Genomic DNA, 17,766 nt, shown 5'->3' on the forward strand with positions numbered 1-17,766 from the left:
TAACCCGGTATAAGCAGGTGAAAGTAAAATGAGGGAGAAACAGTCTTTTTTTTTTTTACTCCACAACCTCTCAAATGTAATGAGGGCAAAAACTGGAGGTTGCACACTGGATGTTCTTAACAGCTACACTAACTATCAGCTTCAGACTGCAGTGATTATTTATTTATATAGGTGACATGCAATGAAAGCAAAACTGAAAAAAATATATAATGCCTTGACTCTACTTATGCCATAAGGGAAAAAAAAAGTCAAACCAAAAAATATCCTGATGCAAATATAAATTATTTCTGAAGCCTTCCAAAAAAAATAATTTCCCCCTCAGTCCCACTCCCTCAGTCCCACACACAAAAAAACCAGATATCTTAGTTTTTAGATGAACTGAACATTAACACTAAAGCATTGTTTGGAACTGAACAATGCTAAATTACTACAAGCCTTCCAGAAGAACCTCCCAGGAGAGTTATATACAATACAAGAAAATTGCATTTCAAATGAAATAAGTGAGGCAAAAAGGTTTACTTTAGGTCTGCCTCTTGGCCCACTTTGACTGTACCCTAAGGACACCTGAATAGACAATTTAAAGCTTAAGCTAACCAGTGAGACTTTAACATTTTCTCAGTTACATCAACAATAAAGAAAAATACACGACAAGCTTATAGGAATATAAAAAGGATTTAAAAGAAAAAAAGTCAGACTAAGTTAAAAATATATTTTGGGTCCCCCAAGATATATTAGAGAGATCTGGCTTACTTTCCCAGTCCCCTCTTTAAAGGCAAAGGGAATAGAAAACCCTCTAAGAGCCAAACAGAATTCAGAAGCCAAAGCATCCATCCAAAGACACTGGTGGCGAAGGAGGTCGAACTGTCACAAGACAAGGAAAAAGAAAAGGAGGACTTGTGGCACCTTAGAGACTAACAAATTTATTTGAGCATAAGCTTTCGTGAGCTACAGCTCACTTCATCGAACAAGGAAGGAAGTCCATAGTTGCTGCTTTAAAAGCCAGAATAAGAGATGCAATATAAATAAAATCTAACATGGTGAAGGCAAGCTCAAATGAGGACACAAACACACTATTTGTTGAAAATGGATGAATTTTTTTTAAAAGCCACAAGTTTATTTAACTTGAATCTGATAACCCTCTGTAAACCCAAGGTCTAATCATGCTAGTAGCTTAGAAAGATGGAATTCTCTCATTCCTTGTACTGGCTTCTGGCTCATTTCTATGTTAATCAAGACCTGCTGTACTGATACACTGCGAGCACCATACCGGTATCACCACCCCTTCTCCCTCAGAAAGACACTTATTCTTCCCAAACTTGGACTGATGCCCATCTGTTCAAGTAGTGGATGATTTGATATCCATTCTGCAAAGAGAAACATGTGCCCCATCTCTTCAATGTTGCAAGACAGAAAGACTATTCCCATTCACGCCCCTTTAGCAGATGGGATATTGAAATGGAACTCAAGAGACCTGGGTTCAATTCGCAGCTCAGGCAGACACATTCTCTGTGGTTTTGGGCATATCATTTAATGTAGCTTCTACCTCAGGTCCCTGACTGTAAAATGGGGATATATGGCCCTCATCCACTAGTAAGTACCTAGATCAGTGGTGGGCAACCTGCAGCCCACGGGCTACACGTGGCCTGTCAGGGTAATCCACTGGCGGGTTGCCAGACACTTTGTTTACATTTGCACAGCCACCCGTAGCTCCCAGTAGCCGCGGTTCACCGTTCCCAGCCAATGGGAGCTGCGGGAAGCAGCACGGGCCACAAGGACGTGCTGGCCACCGCTTCCCGCAGCTCCCATTGGCCGGGAATGGCAAACAGCAGCCACTGGGAACTGCGGGCGGCCATGCAAATGTAAACAAACAGTCTGGAGGCCTGCCAGCGGATTACCCTGATGGGCCGCGTGCAGCCTGCAGGCCACAGATTACCCACCACTGACCTAGATGATCTATTTGATCACACACCCATCAATAAGAGGCATGAAGTTTGAGATCTTGTCATATAAATAAACCCTGCACTAGCACCATTGCAAAAGCTATGCATAAAAAAATCAGGGAAGTCACAGTGTACTCCTGTAAGAAGAAAATTAAAACCTGCATGTGATGGGGTGGACTAGTCCGAAGGCCCTCTGTTAGAGGTCTTATGGCCCTGCCTCTGCTCACTCCAAAAAAGAGCAGAGGTGAAGTCCTCCAGGCAGCCTAGAGTGGCTGCAAGGGAGCAGCCAATCAGAGGGACTGCTGGAGCAACCAATCAGGGACCAGAAGGGCCACATAAAAGGAAACAGCAGCAGCAGAGCAGTCAGTTGCTGCTTGGAGCTTGAAGAGGGAGAACTGGATGCCTGGCTGGAAGAGCAGCAGGACCTTGGACAGATCACTGCAGACAAGTTGATCCCAGGGGACTGAGCCCAGAACTTAGCCAGACCAGGCAAGGGTATCATGATGGGCCCCGCTGGTCTGGTTGAAGACTGAGCCCAGGCGAGGGCTGCTGAAAGAACACTAACCAACGGTACCGAGAAGGGACCCTGTTGGGCTATTAAAGAAGGCAGTGTCTCCAGGAAGGATGCTGTTACACTGCACCACTAACACTAGTGTACCTACAGGCACATAATATTGCAGAAGCCAAGCATCACTTTGAAAAAGCATGCAGGGGAGGGCAGCAGGAAGATGTACTCAATGGTTGTGCACTGGAGAAAAGAAAGAGCTCCATGGTATACTGTAACCTAATGTTAGGGTCAACCTATAAAATAAGTCTAGCCAATCAGGTGTCCCAACACAGGCCAATGGCTTCAGGCAATGGCAGCACGCTCTCCTACAAAGACATGTACCATTGGCAAGCACCATATTTTGGTTTTGTGCAAGGTGATGTGGGAGCAAACTAGTCTCCCTTGTTTCCCTTCAGAATAAATAATTTTGAAATTTTAATTCATTCCAGGCTTAGGGTCAGTCTTCACAGGCCTAATTTTGCAAAGTCTTATACACACAGAGTAGGCCTTACCCATGTAGTCCCACTAAAGCCAATAGGACTATTCATTATTTACTTGGTTCATTTGTTGTAATAAAAGGATGTGAAGCACATTAGTTACCTTACATTTGTATTGCTATTGTCTCATTTCCTCATTAAGAGGAGAGAATACTAACTGAAAATGAAAAGGTTTACACAATGAAAATATATCTCATTCTAAATACACAACTAGAAATAGATACCAGAAAAGGGTATATGGGGCTTCTAGAAAAGTTAGTCTCTTTATTAGATTAGATTTTGAAAGGAGAAGAGTAAAAAAAAAAAAAAAGTGTCTCAAAGAAGCCTCAAAGTAATCTACCATAAAATACCAAAATCACTTTTAAAAAAATCGTTGTTTTTTTAATTTAAAAAAAACCCTGAACAATGCCCCATGCTTTACAATATCCTATTCCGATAGTGTTACCATAGTAACAAGGTCATCATCAGTAGCCCTAATATATTACTTCATTTTTGACAGGGGAGTTAGAAATCTCTCTTTCAAATATGCATTTAACAAGCTCTGTGAGAAAGCACAGCTTACGAGATCATTCCACTGAAGCAAAACAAGGAAAAACACACACAGTGCTGAATGGATCATCTTTTATGGATCATTCCCATGTACATTTGTCACATTTTCAGAAACAAGACTGCCATTCTAGCTACTGTGCCAACACTAAAAAAAATATGCCCTATGATTGGCTTAATTATCAGACAGTGATCAAACAAGACAAATAAATGGTTATGTGAAGCAATGTTCAAACAGTTATGCTAACAGCTCTATGGTGTATGAAGCTACTTCACATACAAACACTGAAAATACTGCATAAACAAACCCAATGGATAAAAAATTAATTATACGTTTCCTTACTATGGCAATTTCACTGAGGACACCGTTAATTTAACTACAGATAAATCAAATGTTTGGGTTTATGAAGAAGAAGCATTAGAGCCACAAACACCTTGCTGTAGCAGAATTACAAAAATGATTACCACAACAAATGCATGCAGTGAACCATCTGGAACACTGCAATGCCAAGTATTACTCGAAGTGCAGTAGAGTGCTGGACTGCAATTTCTGCCTGCTCATTCAGCTGAGAATGATGTAATGCTGTTTTTATTTACTGTATAGGTCAACCTTTTTTTGTTTTCCCCTATTTGTTTTCCAGTTCTGGAATTTGAAATAATTGTTTTAATGAACAGTGAAATGTCAATATTAATTACATTAATTTAATTTAACATCAGTTCCAACTTAACCGTCCCCTATGTGAAAAACAGTTAGACATGACATTTCAAGGACATCTACTCTCAGAGTCATCATTTCTGAAATTACTGTCTTCGAAGGAGAGAATGAGAAGAAATAAAATATCTGAGATAGTATGTACAAGCAACACATCCTTATGAAAAAGTAGATTTAATCTAATAATTTTAAACCATTACATATTAACCCAAAAAACATGCAACACAGCATTAAGGGTGTGCTGTAGCACAAAGATGAGCAAGAATACAGAATTTTAAGACTGAAACACCATCCTCAATCCATACTACTTTGAACCGGATTAGGCCATTAAGGCACTGACTTCCTTTTGCACTCATGCACCATTCCGGGAGGAATTCTGGAATAATTGTGTCTTAGGAGCCATGATTTCTCTGCCAACACTCCACCATGTGCGGGGAATATGCCCACTGAGCATCCTTTATACAGTTGGCTTGCTACCTAGACTAGTACTAGAACAGAGCATGACTATGGCCATACTTTCCCCTTTGGAGTAATTCACACGCCCAGATGCAAAATGGAAGCAGTCCCTATGCTCTTCCAAACACACAACTGCTACTGTAATGGTCCCTTGCTCAGGAAATGGAAGAAAAAGAATGCCCCTCCTTGAACCAGGCACAATCTTTCTTTTTTGTCGATGGAACCTGCTGCAATAGTGGGCGATCTTGCATGCCATGTGTAAAATGTTCTAATCCCAGGAGACAGCTGCACAATGTAGGTGAGTTAGGGATGAGATGTCAGCCATAATGTGAGTAAACTACAGAAGAATTTAAAACACCACATACGTAGCTGCATCCCTTCCTTTTCCCTATATCATAAATTCTAATTTCAATAGACCTGAATGGCAGGTTTAAAACAACTTTTCATTTTGCTATTAGTAAAATGTATGTTATTTCCAATCCTTAAAAGAGACAAGACTTGGTGTTTTAGTTCTACACATACAAATGCAAAATAATAAATAATAAAGTTCATAAATTAAATAATAAATAATAAAGTTCACTCTGTGGCAGCCAGAAGTGATAAAAAAAATACTTACACTAGTGGGCCAAGGGTTGTTGTCCTTATCATCACAATGACCAGGATTACAGTGGTTAAAATCAGAGAAATAAAAGATACCTGCAAATTACAATCCAAATGTTTTATCAGTTCCCTGGTCAGAATTTCAGTAGTTTTAGCAATGTATTACTCTATTTGAAAACTTTCTTCAAAAAAGTGAAATTAATAGCATAACTACATTTTTAAGTGTCTGCCTTTCCATAGAAGCAGGTCTTTGTTTTTAAAGAAGCATTCCAAGATTTCCATGTTTTATTTGCTGTCATTGTCTTTTAACAGCTTTATGACCAATTGAGCCTTTAGTCCACTGCTACTACAAAGAATCTTGTTTGCAGAAATGCTGGGCATCTCTGGTTCCCCCTTATTTCATTTAGAATTGTGAGTGCAGACCCACTGTAGCTATCATTAAAAAAAAGCTTATTTATGAGTAAATGGCAAATGCAATTATGAAGGTCCAGGATTTTTATTTATTTATTTATTTTTGTCGACAGACCAATATTTGTGTAGCAGCATATATGGCTCCCTGCCCTTGTATTTTGAGAATGCAGGCTGGCTAGTCCCTTCCTGTGAACAGCAATGTTTTCCCGTATTTGGGTAGTTGTATAACACAACATGATTTGAAATTATGAAACATCAGACAGATTCTACCCAGATGTAAGCAAGTACAATTTCATAGAAGTCAGTGAAGTTGCATCTGCTGACAGCTGGTCTGAATTTGGCTTTATATCTTTTAGGACACATGAGACATCTATAAATGTTTTACGCTTGAGGTGTTATAAAGCATGCAATTGTAAAGACATTTAATATACATAGGCATTAATTTTGCATTCTGATAAGCAAGGACATAAGTGTCCACCTGCAGAGATGAGACTGAATAACTGGAGTAAAAATTTGCCCTGATTGGCTACTATTGCTTCCCAGCTGTCATCATTATACAAATGATTTGAGCTACATTCTTAGGGGGAGATGATGATGTAAGATTAAGTAGCTGCAAACCAGATTGTGGTCGCCCCCGGGCATAAAAAGGGTTGCAGTTTGCAGCATTGGTCTTAGAGCCAAATGCAGCCCACCAAATTCACCTTACTTCAATCAGTTGAGTGGCCTTAGTAAGGAGAGGAGCTGATTAATACTCTAGGCAAGCCACCAAAATGTTCTACTCTTTCATTACAAATTAAAATTCATTTCAATATAAGCAATCCATGCCTGTGAAGAAAGCAATCAAAAATTCAAGTTAATCTAAGACTGATTTCAGAGCACAGTGAAGAAAGTTCATTTTGTTGAAAGTTCCACATTAAAAGAACTAGAATTTGTTTTTAATACTTTTAAAAATTAGCAATATTTGCAAGCAATCCAAGCAACAAAGGTGATATTTACAATAAATGAGATTTTATTCATTCTAAGAGGGAATGTTTGCTCATTAAACTATTTAGGTCTTCTTCTATAGAAAATTATAATTTAATGAAATTACAGAATGTTGAGCTGTTTTATACTGCTAATAATTCCATCATTTCAACATTTACTATAAGTATATTTCATTTTCATTCAATCAAGTTATCATGAATTTAAAGTGCTTGTTCAAAATGTTTAACATGCAAGTGTGATAAGTCCCTTTACATTCATTAAGGACCATATTGTGATCTCTTTTCCCACTTTGTATAGTAACATGCAGCATAAGTATTCCCACTGAAATTGATGTACTTAGTTGGGGCAGTAAGGTACTACCACATCGGGCCCTAAATTTGATGTGTGGTTTCTTTAGGAGGGAAGTAATAATTTAATCTCTCAGCTAACATGATGTTATTGGCTTGTATTCTGTTGTACTTAGGACTTCAGAACAAGTCCATCAGCACCAGAACTATTCAGTCATAATGTTAAATTCACACAATAGGACTCTTCAAATGTATTCTACTCTCCTAAAATGCACTGAAGGTTCAATATCCATTTAAGTCAATGGAAAGTCTCCAATGATTTAAATGGGCAGTGAAACATGCCATGAAATCCCAATGGAAACAACAGGGAATACACGAAAGAAGGGAGAACAGAATAGAGATGTGTTTTGCAAAAGAAGATTTTAGCCTATCATGTGCTTTACTGTGCTGTAAAAAACTGTTGGCAGTGTAACTGGACATTCTCTAAAAATATAATAAGCTGCATTTAAAACAAAGATTTGATATAATTGAACCAAGATATTCATTGGCATTATGATTTACCTTTGCCAGTTTTGCTATGTCACGATAGAGAGACATAGGCAGGGTAAAGATGATGGTAATACACAGAATAATGACTTGGCGGTAAGTAAGTAAGTTATCTGGACCAACTAAAACAAAGAAAAAAATTATATATTTAGATTTCTTTAAGAAATGGATGTAAGGAACAGATAAGTTAGATTTGAAACCCTAGTAGCAATGTACTTTAGACCGTGCCCCAAAACTGAAATCAAGGAAACTCCTACAGATGTCAAGGTTAGGCATTACCTGGCCTTAGGATAGGTACACCTGCCCAGTGCATGCTCACAGGGATTTTGTGAGAATAAGTTGAGTACATGCCAACATACGTACAGTATTGTGTGCATCTAACTATGCAATTCCGACCCAACGTGCATAGATATATTATAAACATCCATCATGGGTGGGATTTTAGAAAGTGCTCAGTGTTGGCCAAACTACTCCCACTGAAATCAGTAGAGTTTTACCACTGACTTCAGTAGAACCCAGTTAGGCTAAAACTCAGTGGTTTTGAAAATCCCATCCTACCTGCACATATATAGCTTACAACAGAAAAATCTAGCCCTCCAACGTGAGGTCTGAAGCAACATCAAAGTTTCAGCTGGGTAATCCATCAGTCAAGAACAAACCCAAGAGTGTGTCTTGGCCCATTTACTCTTTGCTTTCATATGGCAGCAGACAGAATTTGATGTGTGGCTCCAAGTGAACCCTGGTTTTATTATTGGTAGTTTGCTCAGTTGAATAGGTTGGTATTGTTTTAACACTCATGCTGGTAAGTCAGATTTTTTTCCTGTGTATCAGAGGATATTTTATTTTTAAAAAATCTTTTAACGGGGCCACAATATTTTGGATTTATCATATTAGAGAATGTCCTAAGTGGTACATTTGTAATACATGTTCAGCTATGTAGAAATTTTATTGTTTAAACAGACATTAAAGAAACAATTTGCATACAATCTAACATTGATCAACAGAGGAACAACAGTTCTGGATGATTATCATAGCTGATACCATTAAGTCCCTGAGTGCAGGATATGCACTGCACCGGCTTAAGCCATGACCCTGAAATCATATGACTTGGCACAGGAATCTACTACCATCAGGTAGTAGGACTGGAGCTGTAGAGTGCAGGAGAAGCACATGTAGATATTAAAAATATATAAATAAGGTTCTTTTAGATTATTAGGAGACTGTACAATAGGTAATTCATGGAGGAAACAAGGGCCATATTTACTTTAGACAGTGGTTCTCTACCTGTGGCCTGGGCCGCATGTAGCTCAATTAGCACACAGCTGTGTGTGCTAAAGGGAGCCCGTGTGGTGGGGTCTGGGTTTCCACCTGCCCCGGCGTAGTGTGTTGGGGCTGCCAGTCTTCCCCACGCGGCAAGCACCAGGGGTCCTGCAGGGTCCGGGGTCTGGGGCTCCAAGCCAGGGTCGGCAGTCTGGAGCTGCTGCCCAGCCCCCAACCTCCAGGGCAGCCGCCCGGCCCCATGCAGCGGGAGTCTGGGGTTGGTGTCCGGGCTGCTGCTGCCCTGCCATCTGGCCCCTGCAGCCCAGGTAACACATTGTGGGCCGCAACTGCTTTAGACTGACACTCTACCTAGTTAATCTCACCCCAAAAAATGTTATATAACCACTTACCTCCAGGAATTGTTTGAAAAACTTTAGTCAAAGTGTCTCCTGCTATTATGTTGTAACTAATCATAGCTTTAAAAAAGAAAGATTGCTTTAATACACATCAGATATGATATAAAGGCCCAAACATATATTACAGACTTTTAGATTGCATGCAGCTGAAACCCTTGCCCCCCATCCTGGCTGCCTCTTTTTTGGCTGATTTTCTGATCTCCCTGCTGCATTCAGCTGCTCTTCACAGATCTCCTTTCATGTTTGTTTTAAAAGTTAAATCAAGAGTTACAGAAGCAAAACTAGGAGCATTAAGTAATAGATGTGAGGACTTGAAAGGGACCCAGACAGATGAGCAAGACAGTTGAGTTTTGTGCCCAAGGACACTTACTTCAAAAGGGAAAAAAGGCTTTTATAATTGCCTCTGCTTTCAGCAGTGATTCACGGACAGTCAGACCACTTTCAACTTCTAGTTTCTATTAGAAAAACCAAATTATGTGCATTCAACAGTTCTTGTTTTATTTTTATAGCCAGTTCCATGGGATGCCAAATGCATGGTGCTGTATCACCACTTACTGTAACTTGTAAAATCAGCTATTGTCCATACTTGTTCAAGAACAGTAGTTGATTTTACAAGACACAGTGAGTGCCACTAAAACTGAACATTTGTCCATCTGCAGTGATCCAGTTCCACAGTGTCTCAGATTTAAAGATAGGAAGATACCAAGATTACTTCAAGTAGCTCTTACAGAAACACACATTTTAAATGGCAGCTGCTATTCACTATGTGGTGATGTGTGTCTAGATAAGTGAGAGCTGGACAGAGGCAGTAAGTTAAAGATTCCCTAGCACTAGTGCAGAGTCACTGAACTCTATCCAATATAATGGCAGAGGGACTAAAAACGATAATGCAAAGAGAAAGCTAAAATACAGGGCTCCTCACTTAGGCATCCATTGACTTTATTAGGAACCTGAATAAGGACTGAAGGATTGGGGTCCAAATTTACACACACACATTTCTGAACTAGAAAAAATACACACATGTGGTCTTTATTACTCTATCTCCATTCATTTATCACACACAAATCCTACAAACACTTATGCATATACTTAACTTTACTACTGTGACAGTTCTGTTGGACTCAGTGGAACGGCTCAAGATACACATGTGCTTAAGTTACTAAGTCTTTGCAGGTTACTTCCATGGTCTTTATTATGCTCCTCTATTTTCTCTGATAAAGCAACTATTATTTTCCATACAGAAAGATTATGGGCCAAAGTTTTCCAAAGTAACTAGTGATTCTGGGTGCCTCTATTTTTGAATGCCCAACTTGACATGTTAAAGGGGCCTGATTTCCAGAAAGGGCTGATCACCCACTCTGTGGATTTCAGACCCCTTTAATGTACCTCATGTTGAACACCCAAAAATGGAAGCACCTGAAATTACTACTCACTTTGGAAAATCTTGGCCATGGTCAATAGAACAGATTTTTACATTTAAAAAAAAAGATAAAGAACCATATATTGAGGCAGTAGTCTCACATATGTGTTCTTTCCAACACACCCGGACCTATCACTGGCCCTTGAAAGCACAAGATTCAAATATAACTAGAGTGAAATCCTGGCCCTACTGAATTCAATGGAAGTGTGGCCAGTGACTTTAATCGAGCCAGGATTTCACTTTTTAGAATGTATATGATAACCTGATTAAATACATATTAGCATGTTTTCTTATTTCAAGTAAGCAAATATTACAAGACAAACTCTGAAGCTTTTGATCTATAAAGATGTTGTTTATTAAAAGGATTTATTTTCTTGGGTTTTTCGTGAGAGTCATGAAAAAATTGCCTAAGGATAGGCAATATTTCCATTTTCCTTGCCAAAATAATGAAAAACAAACTAACTCTTTTCATGGGTCCATTTCTAAGTATTTTTAACTTCAACAGTATCTCCCTCTGGTAATTCAAAAAGGATCATTAATTATAAGTTTACAATATATAACTTTATAATGATCTTACCAATAAATGGATATAAAAACTGTAGTGTTGAGAGAATTAGGTATCCTATAAAACCATATGATTTATTGACCAGTTCCTGGTAGCTGTTCGTACTAGAGAGGTTTCCTCCTTTAATCAGTAATATAATGGAATAATCTGTTAAAATAATATAGAAGTAATATTTGAGACCGTAATTTTTCTATGTTCTGAAGAAATAGTTTGCAAAGTATTTAAAAAAAAAAGGCAAAGAAAGCAATCATTAACTGAAGCAACTATAGTCAACAGGAAGGGGAAGGGAAAGGAAAACACTGTGGTTCAGTGTGTGTATATGCCCAGCTATCATCCTCTGGAAAGAGAGGGATTTGCAGGCCTATGGTTGTGGCATTCCAACTGTCAGAGATCCCTGAGAATCCAAAGAGAATTGGAAGCCCATCTTTCCTGCCCAGGGACTATGTAACCCACCCTTTCTCCCTCTCTAGTAGTGGTTACAACACCTATAGAAGTTGGTGAGCCTGCTACAGCCTTGGCGAACAGAGCAAGGTCTTTTAGCCCAGGCAGTACAGACTCATGCTTTTAGGACCAGAGGGCCCAAGGTCAAAAAACTATCCAGTAGCACAGCATTATGGGTAGCAGCCCCAGACAATGTGCCTGTTTCCTAATACAGCAATGTATACTGCTTACAGGCCCCTACAAGTGCCCCACCATATTTTTTTAAAAGGGCACTTCTCTCATTAAATAATTGATATAGTGATTAACAAAAAAACCCAGCAAACGTGTTACTAAATACAAACAGTATGAACCATTTCTAAAACTATCTGTGCCAGGGTCCTCAAGCTTTCCCACTAAGCTGTTGCTCTTTCCCAATCACCAACAGATGGAAGATACCCGATCCTTTCAGTTGCAACTGCAACTACCTATTTGGCATGTTGGGGTTTCCCTCCTCCCCAGCCCACCACTGCAGCTCTTCCTGTTCTGGCAGCCAGTGAAGAAACCTAGCTGCCACTCCTACCACCACTGCTTATTCGATGGGCAGGAAAGATGGGGCCCACATCCCACTACTATGTCATGTGGATCTGGGCCTCCATCTTCTCAGGATGGCTGCTGCTTGTCTGGCTTTGAACCCTTTCCTAGAGCATTGGGCCCTGTATGTGGGGAGGGGCCTTGCCAACATACACCTGTGAAGTAGAGGACTTTATAATCTCCCCCTCCTGCACATATTCCTCTATTGGGGTGAGAGAAAAGCCCCCAGGGCCTGCTAGCCTGTAGGGGAGGACTCTCTTGCCATCTCTGTGAGGGCTGAGATCTCCCTCCTGGTGGACAGACCACAGCCCACCTGAAGAGAAAGACTGGTGGGCTCATAGAGGAGCAAAGTCCTAAGTCCCCTGAAAAGGAACAGCAGCAGCAAACTAGACTTCCTCTGCTCTCTAGCCTGCCCAAAGACAGAATGCAGGTCAGGCAGGAGAGAACCCGCAACCCACCTGAAGACTGGCACCAGGTTTCCCCCACCATTCCAAAGGGCTCTTATGCAGATGGCATATGTCACCTTATCTTGAAGAGTGGAGAAACACAGGAACCCTATGTTTGGGTTTGGCTAGAGCTCTGGATTATTTTAATCCACTACTAGTTGATGGGTTGTGCTTTAGTTTGGGGGCTTTGGGGTGTGTGTGAGAATGACCTGTTTTTAATTCACCTTTACTTTTTACTTAATTTCTATATTTATGTTTTGTCTTTTATATTCATTTTACTAGACACAAATAACGTTTATACACGAAGATTTATTTTATCACAGAGACCAGGGATTGAATGCACATGAAAATGAATTATGCTCTTATCCAAGACAATACCACTTCAGGAAAGAATTAATAATACTGATAGAATTACTTCCAGACCAAACCTCAACCATTTCTGAAGTATACTTTGGCACCTTTACCAAAGCATAGCTTGAACTAACACTAAGAATTAGCTACAGTAGACTGCTGGAACAATTTTTATAATGGGGTTCTGCTGATGGAAACCATGTATTTGGTGTTTGTTATTACTACTTCAAGTCAGGGGGTGGAGCAGCACCCCTAGTTCCAGCACCAATGGTTGGCAATGCTGAGATATTCTGGTGAGGACGAGCTACAATGCAGAAGTTACTGCCCTAGTGCTGATAAGTTTTGCCAGGTAATTCTGCCTTGCCTTGCCATCCCATTTCTATTCAGGTTTCAATCTGTCTGTTGTCTACGTGCAATATGCTCTAGTAGCTAGTAGCTGTTCCTTTCAGCGAACAGCATCAGTATTTATCATCTCCTGGCAGATGTTAAAACTGCAGGGCTTGTTTGAAACACTGCTTAGTATAGTTATAAAATGCCAACAGATAAGTGCCTAATTCAATAACATTTCACATATCCTTTATTAATTCTTCACAATGATTAAATAGGGAATTTGTATGACATATTAATAAGGACACAGAATCCAGAGAGATTCCCTTAAGCATGTGGAATTCACGTAAAATATACACACATCCATTATAACTGGTAGCAAACAGCCCCCTTGCAGATATTCAGGGATGCACAACATTAATTATTCTGTATTCTGAGCTGCCCTGTACAAGAAATTATAGCAATGGATCTTAGAATCATAGAACTTAGAGATGGAAAAGTGCAGAATTGTTCTTAGTAATTAAAATTAAAAAAAGAAAAGAAAAGAAGCCACAGAAAACAATTAAAAAAACAGTTAACATTGTTTAGTGACAATATATTTACCAATCATATCATTTTAAAACAAGGACATTAAATGCACAAAACTATATTAATATACTTTATGGGGGATTTTAAGCAACATTAGAAGTCAATAAATTCAGAAGTATATTTCCCACCACAGTAACTGTATCATGGTTACTTGCACGGAACACATTAAGGGCCCAATCCTTAATATGCCAGAATGCTGAGGCACACAAACTCTCAGGTTTTGGACATATGACTCTATGCAGTAATGCAAAATACTATATACTCAGATATGCAAGGGAGCTGAGTCAGTCAGTCATAGGATTTTTTTTTAAATTCCTGGTCTTTGTGCATGCAACCAAAAATTCCATTAAAATGGGGGGGGGGGGGAGTTGGCCATCAGACATAATGAAAATTCTTGGTATTCAGTAGTATAAACATGTTGCCTTTGGGCCAAATCCTGACTTTATGGCCCCTTTATGTAGTATTTGTAAGCCACAGAAATATACCCTATAAACATATTAGTACAGTGCAAAAGTACTACTGTAACCATGATTTTTATTGATACAGGGGTGAATTTTCTGTTTGTTATGGCTTATAGCATCAAGGATGATTCACTGCTTGTTATACTACAGTGTACTTCTGTAAAGAGATGCTTCCTTATGGCTATGTTTTCAGTATACTAACGTAACACTTATCTCTCATAGTGTACTTACAGATGTTTTTTTTTTTTAAATGAAGATTTCATTTCACAGATATTCATGGCATGAGATACACTTGACACTAACCCTTTCAAGAAAAGTTTGCTGAAAACTACCATGTACAACACATAATTGATAGATTGTGAAGTGCTCATGTATGGTAATGATTAAAGCGCCTTTTGGATTCTTACCCAAAAATCAGTTATGAACATTAAATCATGATTTATATCCTAAAATTATTAATTAACACTATAAAAACACTATCTTTTTTAATCATGGCTTCCAATCCACTAGAGTGATTCAAGAAGACATCTTTCAAAATCTGCTACTACACATACTAATCTGTAACTTTACATTTGTTGTTGTTGTTGTTAGAAATGGTCTTCCTGCAGCGTATGCTTACTACAACAGTCCTTTTTGCTAAACAAAATTCTCTCTTCTTGTGTAATTTTTTTATTTGATAACAATGCCCACCTTAAAAGTATTCTGTGGTATATTTTTCCATTTAGAAGCAGAATTCTATTGGCATGTTGTTTTATAATTATCAACAGCGCAACAAAAATTGTGGAATTCATGAAAAAAACCACTTCCAGCTAGAACAGTGGTGTCCATCCTGTGGCATTTGAATCTCTTAAGTTCTGACCATTAATGGTGACTATAGTCAGAAGAAAATTTGTATTTGATTATAAATAGAGCCATACTCTTCAGCCTAAATCAGTTCCATCCCTACGCCTTCTAAACTGCCTGCCACTGCTTTGCCAGCTGAGAACTGTGGGTACGTTTCTGCTTCCTTTGCACAGCTTAAGTGGTGCCAAAGATGCGGAATAGGGCAAAGATTCAGCCTCAAACTACTAATGTTGGGCCATTGACCTCTGAGATATTATTGTTATGGTGGGAGTCACCAAATGTTGCTGTTACAGAGTTTTTCAAGGTCTTTTTCCTACCATGAGAATACTATTCAGTTTCCTGATATGGTTTCAAATCAGGACCTAGGAACAGGTGTCTGAATTGAGTAATCTCAGCTCTTCCCTACAACAAATAGTTATTTTGATATTTCCTAGGGATAAATTCCTGATTATTAATGAAAGTAGCTAGGGAGATGGCCTTTGGTACAGGAATTTTAAAAATGTGCTAAGGTGGCCTGGATGAATGGGTAATATTTTGGGGGTGACTTAAATTTCTGTTTAACCCAACAATTATTATGAATAGTTATATTTGGGCTCCAGTCTTGTTTGAAGTTTACACAGTGTTTAGATTGTCTATTGTTTACCCAGTTGATTGTGTCTTTTGATTTGTGGCACCTTAGAGACTAACCAATTTATTAGAGCATAAGCTTTCGTGAGCTACAGCTCACTTCCTCAGATGCATATCGTGGAAACTGCAGCAGGCTTTATATATACACAGAGAATATGAAACAATACCTATTCCCACCCCACTGTCCTGCTGGTAATAGCTTATCTAAAGTGATTTCCAGCACAAATCCAGGTTTTCTCACCCTCCACCCCCCCACACAAATTCACTCTCCTGCTGGTGATAGCCCATCCAAAGTGACAACTCTTTACACAATGTGCATGACAATCAAGCTGGGCTATTTCCTGCATAAATCCAGGTTCTCACATCCCCCCACCCCCATACACACACAAACTCACTCTCCTGCTGGTAATAGCTCATCCAAACTGACCACTCTTCAAGTTAAAATCCAAGTTAAACCAGAACATCTGGGGGGGGGGGTAGGAAAAAACAAGAGGAAACATGCTACCTTGCATAATGACTTAGCCACTCCAAGTCTCTATTTAAGCCTAAATTAATAGTATCCAATTTGCAAATGAATTCCAATTCAGCAGTTTCTCGCTGGAGTCTGGATTTGAAGTTTTTTTGTTTTAAGATAGCGACCTTCATGTCTGTGATCGCGTGACCAGAGAGATTGAAGTGTTCTCCGACTGGTTTATGAATGTTACAATTCTTGACATCTGATTTGTGTCCATTTATTCTTTTACGTAGAGACTGTCCAGTTTGACCAATGTACATGGCAGAGGGGCATTGCTGGCACATGATGGCATATATCACATTGGTGGATGTGCAGGTGAACGAGCCTCTGATAGTGTGGCTGATGTTATTAGGCCCTGTGATGGTGTCCCCTGAATAGATATGTGGGCACAGTTGGCAACGGGCTTTGTTGCAAGGATAAGTTCCTGGGTTAGTGGTTCTGTTGTGTGGTATGTGGTTGTTGGTGAGTATTTGCTTCAGGTTGCGGGGCTGTCTGTAGGCAAGGACTGGCCTGTCTCCCAAGATTTGTGAGAGTGTTGGGTCATCCTTTAGGATAGGTTGTAGATCCTTAATAATGCGTTGGAGGGGTTTTAGTTGGGGGCTGAAGGTGACGGCTAGTGGCGTTCTGTTATTTTCTTTGTTAGGCCTGTCCTGTAGTAGGTAACTTCTGGGAACTCTTCTGGCTCTATCAATCTGTTTCTTTACTTCTGCAGGTGGGTATTGTAGTTCTAAGAAAGCTTGACAGAGATCTTGTAGGTGTTTGTCTCTGTCTGAGGGGTTGGAGCAAATGCGGTTGTATCGCAGAGCTTGGCTGTAGACGATGGATCGTGTGGTGTGGTCAGGGTGAAAGCTGGAGGCATGCAGGTAGGAATAGCGGTCAGTAGGTTTCCGGTATAGGGTGGTGTTTATGTGACCATTGTTTATTAGCACTGTAGTGTCCAGGAAGTGGATCTCTTGTGTGGACTGGACCAGGCTGAGGTTGGTGGTGGGATGGAAATTGTTGAAATCATGGTGGAATTCCTCAAGGGCTTCTTTTCCATGGGTCCAGATGATGAAGATGTCATCAATATAGCGCTATATTGATGACATCTTCATCATCTGGACCCATGGAAAAGAAGCCCTTGAGGAATTCCACCATGATTTCAACAATTTCCATCCCACCACCAACCTCAGCCTGGTCCAGTCCACACAAGAGATCCACTTCCTGGACACTACAGTGCTAATAAACAATGGTCACATAAACACCACCCTATACCGGAAACCTACTGACCGCTATTCCTACCTGCATGCCTCCAGCTTTCACCCTGACCACACCACACGATCCATCGTCTACAGCCAAGCTCTGCGATACAACCGCATTTGCTCCAACCCCTCAGACAGAGACAAACACCTACAAGATCTCTGTCAAGCTT

General features: G+C 39.8%; 1 protein-coding gene across 3 annotated transcripts in view; it reads right to left on the minus strand.

Moving 5' to 3' along the window:
* Positions 1-17,766, minus strand: part of SLC38A11 (solute carrier family 38 member 11) — a 47,656-nt gene that overhangs the window by 22,553 nt on the left and 7,337 nt on the right. For 2 of the 3 annotated variants that reach the window (XM_084643438.1, XM_084643436.1), the window contains exons 4-7: positions 11,200-11,334; positions 9,197-9,262; positions 7,542-7,648; positions 5,315-5,394 (exon numbers count right to left, since the gene is read on the minus strand). In XM_084643438.1, coding sequence (XP_084499564.1) covers positions 5,315-5,394; positions 7,542-7,648; positions 9,197-9,262; positions 11,200-11,334 — 388 coding nt within the window. The remainder of the gene's footprint in view (positions 1-5,314; positions 5,395-7,541; positions 7,649-9,196; positions 9,263-11,199; positions 11,335-17,766) is intronic. The other variant, XM_084643437.1, reaches the window with a different exon arrangement.

Source organism: Lepidochelys olivacea (assembly GCF_965140295.1).
Source record: "Lepidochelys olivacea isolate rLepOli2 genome assembly, chromosome: 11".
Lineage (NCBI taxonomy): Eukaryota > Metazoa > Chordata > Testudines > Cheloniidae > Lepidochelys > Lepidochelys olivacea.